At 38.7% G+C, this 18,881-nt stretch overlaps 1 protein-coding gene across 4 annotated transcripts; it reads right to left on the reverse strand.

Annotated features, from left to right (window-relative positions):
• On the reverse strand, window positions 1–17,714 carry LOC142549421 (putative alpha-mannosidase At5g13980). Of its 4 annotated transcripts, none has more exons than XM_075658356.1 (30): window positions 17,417–17,714; window positions 17,115–17,198; window positions 16,949–17,037; window positions 16,527–16,701; window positions 16,217–16,336; window positions 6,594–6,680; window positions 6,438–6,509; window positions 6,201–6,314; window positions 5,890–5,990; window positions 5,700–5,793; window positions 5,433–5,600; window positions 5,271–5,357; window positions 4,951–5,016; window positions 4,820–4,880; window positions 4,361–4,576; window positions 4,129–4,268; window positions 3,900–3,965; window positions 3,758–3,817; window positions 3,599–3,670; window positions 2,991–3,038; window positions 2,781–2,900; window positions 2,552–2,617; window positions 1,748–1,860; window positions 1,541–1,625; window positions 1,239–1,349; window positions 1,070–1,162; window positions 882–929; window positions 702–770; window positions 383–605; window positions 1–294 (listed from the first exon to the last, which is right to left on the reverse strand). In XM_075658356.1, exons 1-29 carry the CDS (start codon window positions 17,657–17,659, stop codon window positions 408–410), a joined length of 3,066 nt encoding a protein of 1,021 aa, XP_075514471.1. In that variant the 5' UTR covers window positions 17,660–17,714; the 3' UTR covers window positions 1–294; window positions 383–407. The 4 variants fall into 4 exon arrangements, with proteins under 4 accessions (XP_075514471.1, XP_075514470.1, XP_075514472.1 ...); XM_075658355.1 differs by having other exon boundaries at window positions 4,361–4,580; window positions 4,824–4,880; window positions 17,417–17,713; XM_075658357.1 differs by lacking the exon at window positions 16,949–17,037 and having other exon boundaries at window positions 4,361–4,580; window positions 4,824–4,880; window positions 17,417–17,713.
• Between the last annotated feature and the right edge of the window lie 1,167 nt (window positions 17,715–18,881).

Genomic DNA, 18,881 nt, shown 5'->3' on the forward strand with positions numbered 1-18,881 from the left:
TACTCATCAAAATCAAAATATTTTCATAAACATAAAATCTGGAGCTGATTTTGTTCTCATTTACAAGCCCATTGATTTTTAAGTTACGGTTCATCAAAGAGAACATCTAGGAAAACACTGAAATTGACTATAGAAAGCTACATTGATGAAAAAAGACCCCATATTATGCCGACGCGCAGCAGCAGCAATAGTAGTAACAGCCTTCAATATTCACATTTAGATACTAGAACAGGCGATCCATTATACAAGCCTTCTTATTGAACAACCTTGGTGATCAGGAACTGAGAGTGTTTCCTTAAATATGAGCTCAGTTAGAATAAAACCTGGTAGTAATCAAAAGGATTCATGAGCTCAGAATGTGCCAAACACTTCAGCAACTTACCTTATCTCTCAATTTCAGATAGATTTCAGTTGAGTTCAATTATGAATGTTCGAATTTCCATTGGGCTAAGTTCTACGACCAACTTCACAGGATCTACAGGACCCCCTCTTGGTACCGTGCCTTGGTTTGTATTCGAGCCTTCCACTTTCCAGGATAACCTCTTTTTCTCCATTTCTTCTCTTTCTTGATTGGCTGAGAGACTCATTTCCTTGACTTTGTTAATCTGATAAGATCGTAATAGTCAAAACAAACTGCTAAACATTTGTATGGGAATGATTACAATAACTGACACATGTTAAGTTCATATTGTTTGTCTCACCTTCTTTTTAGCAAAAACTCCCTTCAAGTCCACGGTTGCCATCACCGAAAAGTCCTTGTGCTCTCCAACCTATGACAACATAATCAAAATAAGGAAGAAAAAAACGAGATGAACACAGAGAATATTTTCTATAGGCGAGTTGAGAAAATGACAGATTCTTGAATGATTTAGAATGACAACCTCGTACAAGTGCGCCAACCGAAAGAGAACATTTCCATTTTCAAGCTCCTGAGCACCAGAAGAGTTCAACAGAGGAAAAATATTACATAATACTTCTTGTTTGTCATGCCCCACAGCCCATCTCGGGGGCCCGAAATATATACACAATTTAAAGAATCTTTGGTCATCATATTTGTGTGAAGAATTACCTGGAGAGTTATAATAGCAACATTATTAGGAAGGCTGTAAGAAGGATCCATTGCTGAAAAGGTAGGTGTTGGGAAATTCGTCCACTCGTCATCCTGCAGATATTGAAGGAGATATTGAGTATTAAATATTGACTCAACAGCAAAAAGAACAGCATGATTCCCAGGTTACCTGCTCGGAGAAAGCTAAAATGAAAGGTGAATATATCTCCTGTCCAAACGATCGACGCCACTTTGACCCCTCTCCAAGTGGATCAATCCTGACGTAGTACTTTCCTTGGATCTGCAGGAAGTTTAGAATTTGATCTGGTTTTGTGGGTACTCTCAATTGAAATGAAACAGAAAACTAATACCTTAAATTTATACAAATGATATACAATAATTAGTTAAACTTCATAGTAGCTAGTTAATATTTACGACAAAATTCTACAAGATGCTTCATCTTTTTCCAACATCGTGACAGAGTATGCTTACAGTTAAACCCAAGCACTTCTCTTTGACGCAGACTGTTTCATTTAGAGCCTCAGCGACACCTCTGCTATCGTCATATAGCAATCTCCTATAAAACAAGACCTCAAGTTACAATAGTAAAGTTAAGCATAAAAGTAAGAGCAACAACTAGATTCATTCCTGTGACAATCAACATATTACGAAACGGGACTCTGATAAAATGAGCAGAACCTGTGGAGCATTATCTCCAATTCACCATCAGCAATACTTGATCCTCCTACTGATCTATCCACCAAAACTGATAGCTCTGAGTTCTCGTCTTTGATGTAAGCTCCAAGATTGATCTGAATGAAAGCCAGATTGATAAATGAAGCAAAATAAGATAATTGGTCGGCAGATGTTACAATATCTCGTTAACTTCTTGACATTTTGTTTCCTTGACTTCTCTAATAGGATCAATGTTATAGTCCAAGCACTAAGTGGACCTAGATAGGTTAAAAATATTTCAACTATTCTTCTGTGTTCAGAATCTAGTTAGAAGTTAGAGGTGAGTGAAGACAGAAAGGGAAGTAACTCAACCTAAAAATAAATAAATCTTCAGTGTTCAATGGAAGCAACAAACCCCAAAATATAAATCAATTATGCATCAAAGTGTGGACCACAGATGGAAATTGTGCCGCCAATTGGAACTCCCAGAAGCTAATAACTATCTACTTGTAGTTTTATTGTAATGTGTACCAGTTACATAGTGGATTTTTTAATTGAATGCAGGCTAAATACTATATACTGAGTAAATTTCATTTTGTGATAAAAATTCAGGTTAGATGCCCTTGGAGTATCGCTATATGCATATATGATATATGTCTTTAGAATAGAAGAAACACATTTGAAAGTGGTGAAAAAACGTTGTGCTGGTAACCATCTAGTATGTTGTTGGCAGCTAGAACATGATAGCATAATTCCTTCACATAAAATTTTCGCCAAATGAAAATCAAAAGGAAAACTGTAGAAAGGGTTATTTTAGACTAAACATACTGGATAGTAGTTTCCCGCAATAGGTTGGTTCACTTGAAGGTCCCAATCAGTTCTGTGGTCTCGAATCTAAACAAAAAACAGCAAATAGTAATCTATCAATACATTGATAATGTCAGAGTCAACGAAAACCATCCATTTTCTCCCTAATAATAATGAAATATATTCTGAACAGTATATTAGTTTTTGAAAAGAAAAATCAGTGACTGACAGATTAGTTGATGAAACATACCCTTTCAAGAAAATCACGCCCATTAGAGTCTGTATAAAAAATTTTGTTGTTTCCTATTTTGGATTTTATGCGAGTAACAACCTCCTTACCAAAACCATCATCAGTGGGAATGGGACCAACCTATAAAAAAAGAATAATTAGGTAGGTTTCCGATGAATAACGATGGATAACTTTCAAAAAATAAAGAGAAAAAGAAGAGGACTGAATTACCACAAACTCAAACTCAGCATGTTCCTTCTCCTTGTACACTCTGGTAATCTATGCGTAGACATATTACAAGTTCAGATAACAAATAAAAAAATCAAAATACACTTAACATATTACTTCCAAATCTCTAGTTTTTTCATGAATAATTGCACACATTACACCAGTGAAATCCCGAAGTTGGTGAAAACTCTTCATGAAAAAAATGAACTATCAACTCTCCATATTTTCAAAATTTGAGCACACGTAACCCTAAAAACATCTACATACAAAAGATGCAAGTGCTCAAGATTTGAAAACACCGGGAGTACATAGATCATTTTTTTTCATGGGCACTTTTTAGCAATTCGAGATTTTTTTTCAATGTGCAGATCCTAATTTCCAACTGTTTTCCTCGTAGATTCTTGAAACTGTCACGAGAAACCGAGTTAGGATTGCTATAGTAGCTAATTTCAAAATCACTGCTCGTAAAAAGAGCATCAATTTTTCCATTAAATACGTTCATCAAGGCATTGAGTACCTTCAGAACATTATATATGTTTTCGAAATAGAAGTTCAAATGAAATAAAAAATAAATGTCATCTGATGTATAAATTACTGAATCTATTGCAAACCTGATATATCCAGGAATTAATCATCTGATGAACTTCGTCAAAGAGCGGTCCTCGAAAAACTGTAAGTGGAACCTGAAACACATATTAATTAGCTTACTTTTTTTTATCATGCAATTGTTACTCAAACCGGAGTCTTAACTTAGTAAGGAATGTATATACCTTCTCTTCAGACAGCTCTGGAAATGAGCCATTTGGCCGGAAAACATACGCCCCTGAAGCCTTCAAAAAGCAAATGAAATTATTGAATAAAGTCCACCAGCAACAATTTGGGAGATAAATGTAAATGACACGGGGATGTTACCTGAAAATCAACACTCCTGTCATATCCAGTGAAATAACCGTATGATTGTTCTACAGAAATGTTTACCTTCATTACAGAATATAAATGCTATTATGTATGTTCACCACTTTGCAGCACCAAATCGGAAGTTCACAGAGCAAGTTACTGATGATAAGACTACTATAGCATATGACAGAAAAAATGCGCAGCTAAAATAGGCAAAAAAATGAGTTAATTTCTGAGGACATACCAAACTCCTGCTATTAATATATTGCATCAGCTTTCCATTAATACCAGAGTGCACAAGCTTCAAGCTGCCTGAACCTATTTCTATAGGACTGGTTTGACTCCATTCAAAAGTGTACAACAATTGTTTCGACATAACAGATGCTGCATGAGTTAACAAGTGACAAAATGTTAAAAAACATCGAGTACGAAAGCACAACTCAATTACGACTTTCAAATAAGATCAGTCTAACAACCTCCGAGTTTATCACTTGAGATGGTGTAACTACTAAAACCCAAAGGTGGAACTACCGCTGTAAATGCGAGCCAATACTTGGGATTGACATTTGAAGATTTGCCCAAGTATGCACTGGCATAGGATTTTGTGTTGGCTATTGAAGCATTAACTATAGGGATAAGCTGTGACAAAATCAATTGTCCTGCAGCATCTCTAACATTGACATTCTCATTGACTACCTGCATCAAAAGCATAAAATAACATAATTTAATTATTTGCTAACTAAATTTCTTGATTTTTTATTCTCGATTTAGTTGAACAATTATGTCAATTCATGTATTAAAACCAGTCTTTTTTCCTATTAAATCACAGACCAGGACAAAGCCTGATGTACCGAGAAGAATAGACAAAGAAAACCTGATAATTTGACATCACTCTCAAAGCAAAAACTAAATAAAAATGATCAAATGAAAAATACTCACAGGAATTCTCACGATCTCCGTTCTCTTCCACCCCATGGGATTGTAGACAAGTACCACCTATGGAAAGCAAGGGAACGATTTATCTATTATTTATATACTTTTTTCGATAAAAAAAATTCTTACTTACTAATTTTTTCCCAAGAGAGAGGTCAACTTCTGTTGGCGGACAATAGCTTATGTTCAGAAGGGGGCACTGGTGAGAAAAGAATGCATTCAATCTTTGATGTATCTAATTAACATCAAAATATAAACAGAAGATCGCTCTCCCGGTATTTAGACATAGCAGTTAAAACATCTAGGTGAGAGAGAATACAATAATTCAATTTGATTGAACACATGTTCAAAACAAGTTGTTGAAGAAACCAAACAACTGCTCAAGTTAATATTTTGTTTTCAAAGAAAAGATAAGCACAAATACAAGAGAACCGAAAGTTCAGGGGAATTTGCCTGCTTGAAGTTTGTAACAAGACTCTTGCATTCTGAAGTTGATGCTTGTGTCATACAACCAAGTGCAGTTGCCACAACTTCCTCGGACTGCAGTAATAAAACTCAAGATGTTAATGGATTACCATATGGTGGCAAAGAAAAAATGTTTGGAAAATATTGTACCTCCTTGTAACCAATTGAAAGCCGTTTGGCATAGTCATGAGCCACATGTTGCTTCTCAGTACCAGTAACTGCATCATGATGTTGTACAATTGCCAATGCATCGGCCAATGAGTCAGTTGTTGGTCCTGATTCATTTCTTCCTTTGAAAAGCTCTAACTGTCTTGCTGCCTAATTAAGACAGGAGAGCAGTGAGATTTTGGATTGAAAGCATTTGCATCAGAGACTTACATAAATGATCAGAAATATTTAAAGGGTTTCATGACCTACCAAATAGTAGCCACTCATCATTCTGACATAGCCTTTTAAGGCGGGTCTACTTGTAAAATATCCTGTCCAATAAGAATTTTCTCGATCCGAATATCTGATACACATTGTGATTCAATTATCACCCAATAACTTTAGCAGAATAATGTGCATTTTTTGAATATATTTAGGAAAAATTAAAACTTGAACCAACGGGAAATAGTCTTCAGTTTTAAGAGGCCACGACTCATGTAAGTCATATTTTGCATCAGTGTATATAGATGGAGTTGAATAAAGAGCATTGACTCTGCCATCCTGCAATCAGGTTGAAAATCATTATTTTATGAACAGGAACAGGATCAAGACATTACAATATTTATAATGCAAATGTTGTTTCAACAAGAAGTTTTTGTGCAAATTTAAAAGTAAAATGATTCTCAACAAAATATTTCAAATAATTAAGCCTCTCTTAAGAATCATTCGACAATGCCAAAAATGTGACTTGTACAATCAGAAAATACTGACTTGATTTACATAATGTATGAGTTTATCCATATTCCGAAACCACGTATGCGAATATTGATACTTGAAGTCTGTTCCCATAGTCCACATTATATGATTTGAACGTGTAACATTGGCCTGTCATGGTGAACAGAGTAACTATTTTAGATCAATATGAAAAACGAAAAGGCAGAAAAATAAGAAAGACAAATAGATGGAAAACAAGAAACTTTAAAAATACATTTGCCAGTAATTAATTACCTGTGAGATGGCAGCAGCTACAAAAGCATCGACACGCTCTTGAACATTGTAATCAAAAAGATCCATGTCATCCTTTGGTCATAAAGCATAGACTTTGTCACAATCTTCACAGGTAAATGTCAAGATTCAGACATTTTTATTTTTCTAAAGAAATACCTGGACAACAGGGGAATCAGAATCGATTTCAAAGTAAAAACCAGTTGGTGGCTCATAATTCCCCGCGTAAAATGCACCGGTAAATATCTAAATAATTCAGAATGAAAATGTGAAGTGAAACACTCAACTTTCGTTGATAAAAAGCTTAAAGAGATGACAACTAGTTATGAGCATCAAGACAAACTGTAAAATCCAGGATTTTAGATTTCATCATGATAATATTTTGTACCAAGATTTGCGAGATTTTCGGAATTTGTGATGTGTCATTTTTTTGGAACTCAAGAATTTAAATAATATCGTGTATATTTTTTTCGGAATTTGAGATATGCAGAATTTTATCGGATATAGATCTAAAATTTGATATACCTGAATAAAGATTTAAGCAAGAAGATAACCCAATCTTGGAACTAAAAATCTTGAGGATTTTATCATGGGATTTTCGAAAATTCCTTTTCAAAAATCATAGATAAAGGAAAAAGTTTACACGATAAATGCAGCTTGGGAAAGATTTAACTACCAGGAGTTTAGGAAAATAATCAAAATCTTATTTGGGAAAAATACTACTAAATTTCGGGTTTAAGTCAGCAAATTTGTGGGATTTAAGAAATATAATTTTTATTATTTTAGAAAATAAAAAGTCTACCGAATATTGGGAATTAGACACAAAAGTTGAAATTTTGCAGGCTGGGCAAAGCATAAACTTCGAAATTTATCCTTGGGATACATACATGAATTTCGAAATTTAGGTCTAGGATAAAGAATAAAATTTAGATTTGATCACGATTTTGGATGGAGATTTGATTCAAGTTTAAACGCGCGGATGACATCTATCCAGATAGCAGCCAACCCCTATAAATAGGAGGGCCTATAACTCGAAAATTCACACCATTTTCTACTCCACTTTTTCGAGTTTCTCTCCTAGTTTTCTTAGGATTTTCGAGAGCTTGCTCTCTCAGTGTGCGAAGAAGCGAAGCGCTGCTGCAGCCCAACCCCGAAACTAGGGTTCGAAATTCCAGTGCAGGAATTCCCTCTATTCACGTTTTCTACGATATCTAAGGTTAGTGGGCTTGTTTTAAATGTGTAATTTCGGTGTATGCATTTTCGTATTTTCGAAATTTCGGTCGAGTACAATTCTTCTTCTACCCCTTCTGGCTACGATTTGTGCATGAGTTTTATGTTGACACTGTGAGGATTCAACTTGATATGAGAGGGAATCCCAACTATGATATGACCCTCATACGGTGGGGATATAACCGATCCGGCTTCGCCCCTCTAGAGGAATAAAAATTAGGGACTGACGTCAGTAAACCATTGAAAGTAGAGGAATCTCAGTGTCAGGTCAAGGATACGAATGTGGTATGAGTCAATTTATGCATGGTGTGTGTGTGTGTACGTATTTCGAATTTTATATGCATGTTGTTGTGTACTCGAACGGCCCCCACTTGCTGAGTATTTCCCAAAATACTCACCCCTTACAACCTTCCCAGATAAATCCGAAGATAAAACAGAGGAACAGGTTGAGGAAGAAGAGTCGGATAAATTTTGAGGCTGGTGAAATTATTTAAATTTCGAGAATTTTGCTCCAAGGATTTAAGAATTTTAGTAGGTTTATTTTAATTGTAAACGCTTCCGCAATTTGTTCAATTTATTCAGTTGTAAAGACAATGGTTGTTTTTGCGAATTTATGAAATAAACTGGTTTCGATTTATACTGTGCTACGAGGCTGGTTGTTTTTCGATTGTGTGACTGATGAACAACGCCGGTGTCAAATCCCGAGTTTCGGGGCGTGAAATTTAAGTGGTATCAGAGCCGCCAGGTTCAAAATCCGAGTGGAAAAATCGAGTTTCAAAAAAAAAAAAAAAATTCGGATTTCGGCCAAATAGCACCTTACGTGCGCCGCCGAGCTTTTCTGCCGATTCCGGTAATGTGTGTTCAATCAGAGACCAGTTCCGAAATCGTCTCGACGAAACGAACAATAGCACTCAACCAATTTCAGATTTAGTGTTCGGGTGAAGCCGTAATTTCAGATCTAAGAACTAGGGCGTGTAAACCCTAAACGCCGAATTTTGTTTTGTCCAATTACCTTACCAATACTACTTTGATTTTAAATTAATTTTACACAAACGATACACAATCCATGAGTAACGTTTCTCAACAATCAATTTTCGGATTGGATCAACGAATCGTAAACGCCCAAATTCGAGATAGTTAGCGAGTTGCGCGAATTTTCCGGCCAAATTAGGTAACTTCCGACCGATTCTGGCCGTGACATCGCCGGTTCCGAGACCATGACTTCTTCGCCAACGCGCGCCTTTACTCTGGTGAGTCAACTCGGCCGAATCATCGAGTCAACCCGCCAGCTTTAATCTCCTATTTTCGGAAATTTTCGAAAAATACATATAAATTTCGATACCTTGCTCTATTAGTTCATGATATTTATTTTATCCTATTTTTGATATTCTGAGCGTATCCTTTCTTTATTGTTTCAGGAAATGGCTCGTTTCCGTGTCACCGCTCGTAAGAAAGTGACCCCGATTACTCTTAGGGAGACAACCCAGGTGGATAATCACCGACCTCGCACGCGCGCTCAGGCTGCTATACATTTAAAGGAATTGGCTATAGGACACCAGGATAGGACTATCAGGAGGCTGAGAGCTAGTAATCTTGAGAGGAGGCAACAAGTGGAAAATCTGACTACCAAACTGGAGACAGCAGAGAAAAGAATTGACGAGGTCTTCCAAATGTTTGAGCTCGTTAAAGAACATAACTGCGAACTGCGAGAGTCATTACAAATAACGATGAGTCAAGCCAAGCAAGCTAAGGAGGAAGTGGATAGACGCACCATAGAACTGTCTGAAGCCCGTCAAGCCCGACTGAGGGATAAGAAAAAAATTGAAGAATCCTGGAATGTGATCATGCAATTATCTGAGAATAACCAAAGGCTATCCAAGGAGGTAGACGAGAGGAAAGCAAAGGAGAAGGAGCTCATCCAGAAGAATGAAACAAACTGCGCACACGCAAGAAATGAATTGAATGACGCGATAGGAAAGATTCTGACCCACAGGGAACAGATTGCTGAGTTGGAATCAGAAAATCATAGCCTTCAGATGCAGCTGGCAGATTTCATAGACCCAGAGATGCCTGATGACCCCGAGGAGGAAGAAGCCCCACCTGATGTGGCAGTGGGAAATGGCGAGATAGCAGATTAGAACGTTTAGTGGACCATTTCTTTTTGTAGTATTTCCGTTGTTGCTACATTTTCTTTTCTTCAGTACATTTATTTATTTAGATTGATCATGTTCATTTATTTTCCTGTTTGAGAAATCAATAAAATATTTTATTTGTTCCATTGATTTCAATTTACTTCTGCGCAATCTATTGCATGAACATACTCGTACCAATTGTTAGAATTTGCGAATGTAGGAAAATGGCCGGCAGACCCCCAAGGCAAAACCGCAACCCGCGTTACGCTAATGCCGATCGCGAAGAGAGACAGGAGAATCGACAGGAGAATGGACCACCGCCTGCAGTTAATCTAAGCCAAGCTGATCTTATGGCCATAGCCACCATAGTGGCCACGACACTGCAAGGGTTGGGAAACCCAAATGCCAATCAACCACCTCCACCACCACCACCGAATGGAATCAAATTTCATTATGAATCCCTCCGAAAGAACAGATGTCCGATATTCAGAGGGAACGCTGATCCCGAAGTTGGCCAGAGTTGGATAAAGAGTGTCGAGACTCAGTTAAGGCTTTTGGAAGTTCCCGAGGCACTCAAAGTGGATGTGATTGTGCCTTTCCTGGAAGACAGAGCAGCTAAATGGTGGGAAGCAGTCTCGCCAGCCATGATCGCTGCTGGACCAATCACATGGCGAAACTTCCGAGAAATATTTCTGAAACAGTACTATCCGGCAGAGGTCAGATTGCAGAAGTTAAGTGAGTTTGAAAATCTCACTCAAGCTCCAGACATGTCAGTAGTGGAGTACACGTCTCAGTTTAATGCCCTTGGATCTTATGCTCCGGCCATCATGGCGGACGAAGTTTTGAAGCTGCACCGCTTCAAGAGAGGATTAAACAGTAGAATCCAGTCAGCCTTAGCAATTTACCAGCCCGCCAATTTTGCAGATCTTATGGGCGCAGCTATCCGAGCTGAAACCGACATCCGCCGCAGGGAGGGAGAGAATAAGAACAAGCGACCCCACGCCGGTCAGTCTTCTCAGGGCGGTCAGAAGTTCAGAAAGCCAAACCAATCAGGCGGACCTTCCTCAGGGCAAACCTCAGCGGCCAACCATCAAGGACCCAAGCCATGCCCGAAGTGCGGTTTCAGACACCCCGGGGAATGTCGAAGAGCCAGAGGTGAGTGCTTCGGATGTGGGAAAGCAGGGCACAGGATCGCAGATTGTCCTACAGCCGCCAACCAAGCAGCTGGGCCCAACAAGGGAACTGAGCCGAATGTGGGAGCTAACCCCAACAAACCAAAGGAGAATAAGCCTAATGCCAGGGTGTTCGCTATGAACCAAGAAGAGGCAGACGACGCCAATGAAGTCGTATCAGGTACCATATTACTTCAAAAAGTACTTGCTTATGCATTGTTTGATTGTGGTGCTACACACTCTTTTGTGTCTAAAAGGTTTGCTAAGAAAGTAGGACTTAAGCCCGAATCTCTAACTGAACCTTTTCGGATAGCCACACCTACGAGTAAGACCATAGAAACTCATGAAATTCACAAGGATTGTAAGATTGGTATCGCTAATCAGACTTTCAGTGCCGACTTGATACAATTGGTTATGGTCGATTTTGACATCATTCTAGGGATGGACTGGTTAGCCAAAAACCATGCAATAGTGGACTGTAAAGGGAAAAGAGTTAAGCTCCGAACCCCAAATCAGGCAGAGATCGTGTATCATGGTAAATCCAAGGAACGAAAATCACTCCTTTCCGCTTCCCAGGCATGGAAGGCCATGAAATCCGGAGAAGACATCTACCTAGCAATGATCAACGAAGTGCAAGGAGAAGTCGAAATGAGGATAGAAGACATCCCAATAGTATGTGAGTTCCCGGATGTTTTCCCAGAAGAACTCCCAGGGACAGTTCCGGACCGCGAAGTTGAGTTCGAAATTAATCTGGTTCCTGGTGCAGCACCAATCTCTAAAGCACCTTACAGGATGGCGCCAGCGGAACTCAAGGAGCTAAAAGAGCAACTCCAAGAATTGCCGGACAAAAAGCAAATTCGACCTAGTGTGTCCCCATGGGGAGCTCCAGTACTCTTCATAAAGAAGAAAGACGGTAGTATGAGATTGTGCATCGATTACAGAGAATTGAACAAGATCACAATCAAGAACAGGTACCCTCTACCTTGGATAGACGATCTGTTTGATCAGCTTAAAGGAGCCGCCATCTTTTCTAAATTGGATCTGAGGACTGGATACCACCAACTGAAGGTCAAGGCTGAAGATATCTCCAAAACAGCTTTTCGGACAAGATATGAGCATTATGAGTTCACAGTGATGCCTTTTGGGTTGACTAATGCGCCTGCAGCCTTTATGGACCTAATGAACAGAGTGTTCAAACCATTTCTGGACCGGTTCGTAGTGGTATTTATTGATGACATCCTCATTTATTCTCCCAACGAGGAAGAACATGAAGAGCACCTCCGCCTTGCACTACAGACACTGAGGGAGAAAGAGCTATATGCTAAATTTAAGAAATGTGAGTTCTGGCTTAAGAGTGTATCTTTTTTAGGACATGTGATCTCGGAAGCAGGAGTATCAGTGGATCCCAAGAAAGTTGAGGCAATTACAGAGTGGCCAAAACCTAAGAACGCCACAGACATCAGGAGGCTTTCTTGGACTGGCAGGTTATTACAGGAAGTTCGTCGAAGGTTTTTCTTCCATAGCTATACCACTGACTAAGCTCACTCAGAAGAATTCCAAGTTCATCTTGGACGAAGGTTGCGAGAAAAGTTTTCAGACATTGAAAGAAAAACTTGCATCCACGCCAGTGCTAATCTTACCTACTGAAGATAAGGAATTCACCATCTACAGTGACGCATCTAAGGAAGGTCTGGGATGCGTACTCATGCAAGAGGGAAGAGTGATCGCCTATGCGTCAGGGCAGTTGAAACCGCACGAAAAGAACTACCCTACGCATGATCTTGAGTTAGCAGCAGTTGTCTTTGCCTTAAAAATCTGGAGGCACTATCTCTATGGTGTCAAGTGCGAAATTTTCACAGATCACCAGAGTCTCAAGTACTTGTTCATCCAAAAAGAACTAAACATGAGGCAAAGGCGATGGATCGAACTATTGAAGGATTACGACTTGACTATAAGTTACCATACAGGTAAAGCGAACAAAGTGGCCGATGCTCTGAGTCGGAAAAATGGAGGCAAGATCACTCTAGGTTCACTCTCTGCCCAGCCATGTCTGCAGGAGACCGTCAAGTTAAATCAGGACCGAGACCCCGAGCTAAAGAAACTTAAGGAACAAGTCAAAAACGGGAAGTCTCAAGATCTACAAATTGATGACAAGGGAGTCGTTTGGATGAATGGACGACTGTGCGTACCGAACAACGATAACCTTCGCCAAGAAATACTATCAGAAGCACACAAGTCCAAGTTTTCAGTCCATCCAGGCAGTACAAAAATGTACAGAGACCTTAAGAGGAATTTTTGGTGGAACGGAATGAAAAGAGATGTGGCAGTATTCGTCTCTAAGTGTCAGGTTTGTCAACAGGTCAAAGCAGAGCACCAGCGACCCGGAGGATTATTACAACCGTTGGAGATACCTGAGTGGAAGTGGGATCATATCTCCATGGACTTTGTGGTAGGATTGCCAAAGTCAAGGCAAGGTCAGGACGGAATATGGGTAATTGTAGATAGACTTACAAAATCTGCACACTTCCTACCCGTCCGTATGAACTACAATCTGGACAAATTAGCTACACTGTACATGGACAATATTGTAAGACTTTATGGAGTACCAGTGAGCATCCTGTCTGACAGAGACCCAAGGTTCATCTCGCGCTTTTGGAAGAGCTTTCAAGAGGCCATGGGAACGAAAGTAACCCTAAGTACGGCCTATCATCCTCAAACCGATGGACAAACGGAGAGAACCATCCAAACTTTGGAAGATATGCTGCGAGCATGCACTCTTGAATTCAGTAGCAATTGGAGCACTCATCTACCTTTAATTGAGTTTGCTTACAACAACATCTATCACAGCAGCATCGGAATGGCCCCATACGAAGCTCTTTATGGAAGGAAATGTCGATCACCACTTTATTGGGATGAAGTGGGAGAAAAAGCAGTAGTAGGACCTGAGCTCGTACAGATAACAGTAGACAAGGTTACAGTAGTCCGAGAGAAACTCAAGGCAGCTCAAGACCGACAAAAGAGTTGGGCAGATCTGAAAAGAAGGCCAGTGGAATTCAACGTTGGCGAGAAGGCCTACGTGAAAGTGTCGCCTATGAAAGGAGTTGTCCGATTCAGTAAAGCCGGGAAGCTAAACCCCCGTTATGTAGGACCCTTTGAAATTTTGGAAAAAGTAGGCACACTGGCATACAGATTGGCGCTGCCGCCAAACATGTCTAGAATTCATAATGTTTTCCACGTGTCCCAACTACGGAAATACATCTCGGATCCAAGCCACGTGTTGGAAGTAGAACCACTCATAATCGAAAGTAACTTGGGAGAAAAGCTGAAGTACGAAGAAGTTCCCATTAGAGTCGTGGACACCAAGAACCAAGTACTGAGACGACGAATCATTCCCTACGTCAAGGTACAATGGTCGAACCACAACGAAAGAGAAGCCACGTGGGAGCTAGAAGAAAGGATGAGAAACCAGTACCCGTACCTCTTCGGAGACCAAGCCAACCCAAGTTTCGAGGACGAAACTTCCCATAAGGAGGGAGGGATGTAAAATCCAGTATTTTAGATTTTATCATGATAATATTTTGTACCAAGATTTGCGAGATTTTCGGAATTTGTGATGTGGCATTTTTTTGGAACTCAAGAATTTAAATAATATCGTGTATATTTTTTTCGGAATTTGAGATATGCAGAATTTTACCGGATATAGATCTAAGATTTGATATACCTGGATAAAGATTTAAGCAAGAAGATAACCCAATCTTGGAACTAAAAATCTTGAGGATTTTATCATGGGATTTTCGAAAATAATATTGAAAGAATATTAGGGAATTTTCGAAAATCATAGATAAAGGGAAAAGTTTACACGATAAATGCAGCTTGGAAAAGATTTAACTACCAGGAGTTTAGGAAAATAATCAAAATCTTATTTGGGAAAAATACTACTAAATTTCGGGTTTAAGTCAGCAAATTTGTGGGATTTAAGAAATATAATTTTTATTATTTTAGAAAATAAAAAGTCTACCGAATATTGAGAATTAGACACAAAAGTTGAAATTTTGCAGGCTGGGCAAAGCATAAATTTTGAAATTTATCCTTGGGATACATACATGAATTTCGAAATTTAGGTCTAGGATAAAGAATAAAATTTAGATTTGATCACGATTTTGGATGGAGATTTGATTCAAGTTTAAACGCGCGGATGACATCTATCGAGATAGCAGCCAACCCCTATAAATAGGAGGGCCTATAACTCGAAAATTCACACCATTTTCTACTCCACTTTTTCGAGTTTCTCTCCTAGTTTTCTTAGGATTTTCGAGAGCTTGCTCTCTCAGTGTGCGAAGAAGCGAAGCGCTGCTGCAGTCCAACCCCGAAGCTAGGGTTCGAAATTCCAGTGCAGGAATTCCCTCTATTCACGTTTTCTACGATATCTAAGGTAAGTGGGCTTGTTTTAAATGTGTAATTTCGGTGTATGCATTTTCGTATTTTTGAAATTTCGGTCGAGTACAATTCTTCTTCTACCCCTTCTGGCTACGGTTTGTGCATGAGTTTTATGTTGACACTGTGAGGATTCAACTTGATATGGGAGGGAATCCCAACTATGATATGACCCTCATATGGTGGGGATATAACCGATCCGGCCTCGCCCCCTTAGAGGAATAAAAATTAGGGACTGACGTCAGTAAACCATTGAAAGTAGAGGAATCTCAGTGTCAGGTCAAGGATACGAATGTGGTATGAGTCAATTTATGCATGGTGTGTGTGTGTGTACGTATTTCGAATTTTATATGCATGTTGTTGTGTACTCGAACGGCCCCCACTTGCTGAGTATTTCCCAAAATACTCACCCCTTACAACCTTCCCAGATAAATCCGAAGATAAAACAGAGGAACAGGTTGAGGAAGAAGAGTCGGATATATTTTGGGGCTGGTGAAATTATTTAAATTTCGAGAATTTTGCTGCAAGGATTTAAGAATTTTAGTAGGTTTATTTTAATTGTAAACGCTTCCGCAATTTGTTCAATTTATTCAGTTGTGTAAAGACAATGGTTGTTTTTGCGAATTTATGAAATAAACTGGTTTCGGTTTATACTGTGCTACGAGGCTGGTTGTTTTTCGATTGTGTGACTGATGAACAACGCCGGTGTCAAATCCCGAGTTTCGGGGCGTGACACAAACACTAATGCAATCACAAGTATGACCTCATAGAAAAAAACAAGTACGGCGTAAAAAAATTGAGTTTATAAGATAACCTGAGAGGATGAACCACGACTTTTGGAACCCTGCCAGATAACCTCGAGGGTCTTGTCAGAACTCCTTTTGGCTCTATCTTGATAGTCAATTCGCGCAAAGAAAAGAGAGTCAAACCCAACCTATACCAAAGAGCGCCATGATTTTCAGTTAAAAGAAGTCTATGACATAAGAAGACATTGTTCTTAATGTCCCTGATACTACAATAAATATCATTCAGCATATTGGTGGATGGATTAAGAAAAAGACTTGGACATGAATGAGGAGGCAGGATCACGACCATAATCTACGCGTACAGACTCATAATGCTACCTCTGCCCCCAAAAGGTATGCTTGAACAGCAGAATGTCCAAAGGGGTCGATCTGCCAACCGATTCTTGGTGTGACATTGAAATCTTCTTTGAGAAATCGGTGTCCTAGTGTTGTTTGATCTATCATATCAATGTAATGTGTGGTTGCCTCATCATGCATGCACATGCCACCATTTCTGCATAGACAAAATAATTTCTGAACGAAGAAGAAAAACACCATCACCTACCCACAACTTTTAAAAAAAAAAAATTAAGGCCGATTTTATTAGTAAAGAAAAATAAAGATTACAAGAGAGGGGACCAGACCAAACCTACCATACACTAGTCAAAACAAGAGCAGTGGCTGAAATATTATTTTTCGCATTCACAGTAACAACTGAATAAATTGCTTGCTTGTAAATCTCATGAAAACTACGATAGTACATGAATTCAAGTTGACCCGAGTTGACAAGCATTTTGACTGTATTTTTCATTGCTTCACTTTGGTCTCTCCACCACCGCTGGAAAAAAGCCTAATACAAAATCGAAATTATTGACACAAACTGAAACTAATATATAAATGAACGCAATCAAATATGATTTATCTCACCTGCTCAGCAAAGATAAATTTCCGGTTTTTATCAGCCAACAATGCTGGAATCAACGAATCCAGCACATTCTGCACACACGCTACCTACACATACAGCATTTGCACACCAAACAATCAAATCCACAACAGAAAAATCTAATCAAAACACCAGTCCACTATAAGTCATCTGAGAGTCAACATCGAACAACATGAAACATGGACGAATGGCATATTACACCGTTTCGTCCCGGACTTATCCTTCATTCAACAAGCTAGAAACACAATTTAACATGGAAAAACAAATTAACAAAACGCCGTAGTACCTGAATAGAATTATTGGACCCAACGTAATACTGATCAATTGTCTTCAACCAGCCTACATCATCGTGCGAGTGAGGGACCAAATGAACATTCAGCTTTCCAGGAACAACACCTCCAGAAGTATTGTAAACCATGTACTTCGCGTCCACCGCCAAAACACACACGACACACGCAGTAAGAGCCAACCGGAAACCTCGAAAACTCGCCATTGCCGGAAACTGCAGAAAATTCAGCTGTTTTAACATAGTAATGGATTCGAGAGCTGCGGAAGTAAATAAAAGATATGATAGCTCAGTGACAGGGTGTGAGCAGATATTTCTCCATTTCTTCACATGTAGAAAGTTTTACGGTGGACCGAAGCCGTTGATCCCCAATACCAGATCTAGACATCGACGGTGAGAGACGGATCGGACCAATGGTCCATATACATCGAAGAATTCTGAGAGTAATTTTGACCAAAGTCAAATAACCGTTAAGATTTTCACGCGGTTGACTAATTGACTTGATCATATATTGTAACTGAATATTGTTTTTCTAGGGAAATTGCAATATTTGGTATTTAATTATGGAAAAAAAAACATTGGAGATTGAATCATGAGTAGGTTTCTTGTGAGACAGTCTCACGAATCTTTATCTGTGAGACTGTCAACCCTACCGATATTCACAATAAAAAATAATACTCTTAGCATAAAAAGTAATAATTTTTCATGGATGACTCAAATAGAGACTCGTCTCACAAAATACGACATGTGAGATCGTCTCATACAAGTTTTTGCCTTGAATTATAAATTAAAAACCAGATTAATGTAACCAAATAATTTTGTGATTTCATATATTTATTGCTCGAAAATATAATTTGAAAACCCCGGAAAAAAAAATTCTATAATGGATTTGATTCATTAATTGCGTCCAAAAAGGCAAGAAAATAACCAAGCCAAATCGAATCAATATTTTTAAATATTGTTAAAATTTTACCAAAGTAAATCAATCCTATCATTTATTTCTATTCAAAAGTTTGCATTTTATACTTGAAAACCTTTAAGAACATAATTTGAAAGTGGAATTTGTTTTAACATGTTAACGTTTGGCATGTATCCAAGCCCAGTCTGGCACACTCTGTATAATTAGTTAGGTACCCTATATGGGTTCACTTGTTCAGCCCAAAAAAAAATACGTATATATATTCTTGATATGCTACATATCAATCGTACACACTTATGTGAATATCGATGATATAACACTCACTACTCAATTTCTTAATGTTGTCTTCATCTTTGAATTTTTTATTGACTGTTGCCCTCTCAACTTTGAATCTTCGAAATTCGAAGATAGTGTTTACAGGTAACAAATATTATTTGTCTTACATGCAAACAGACTAAGATTGTTGAATACCTTGCCCACTAATTCCACTCCAATCTATGAGTCGCGAGTGAATCGAGTTAGTGAGATATTGTTGGAATTATTTTG

Source organism: Primulina tabacum, chromosome 6 (assembly GCF_025594145.1).
Source record: "Primulina tabacum isolate GXHZ01 chromosome 6, ASM2559414v2, whole genome shotgun sequence".
NCBI classification, from domain to species: Eukaryota; Viridiplantae; Streptophyta; class Magnoliopsida; order Lamiales; family Gesneriaceae; genus Primulina; species Primulina tabacum.

Bases quoted from the DNA above. Each gene is read 5' to 3' on its own strand.
- LOC142549421 (XM_075658356.1), bottom strand. From the start codon at position 17,659: ATGTTAAAACAGCTGAATTTTCTGCAGTTTCCGGCAATGGCGAGTTTT. The intron at 5,991-6,200 runs GTCAGTATTTTC...ACCTGATTGCAG, and splicing joins TCATACATTATGTAAATCAA to GATGGCAGAGTCAATGCTCT. The intron at 5,017-5,270 runs GCAAATTCCCCT...TTTTCTCACCAG, and splicing joins TTGTTACAAACTTCAAGCAG to TGCCCCCTTCTGAACATAAG.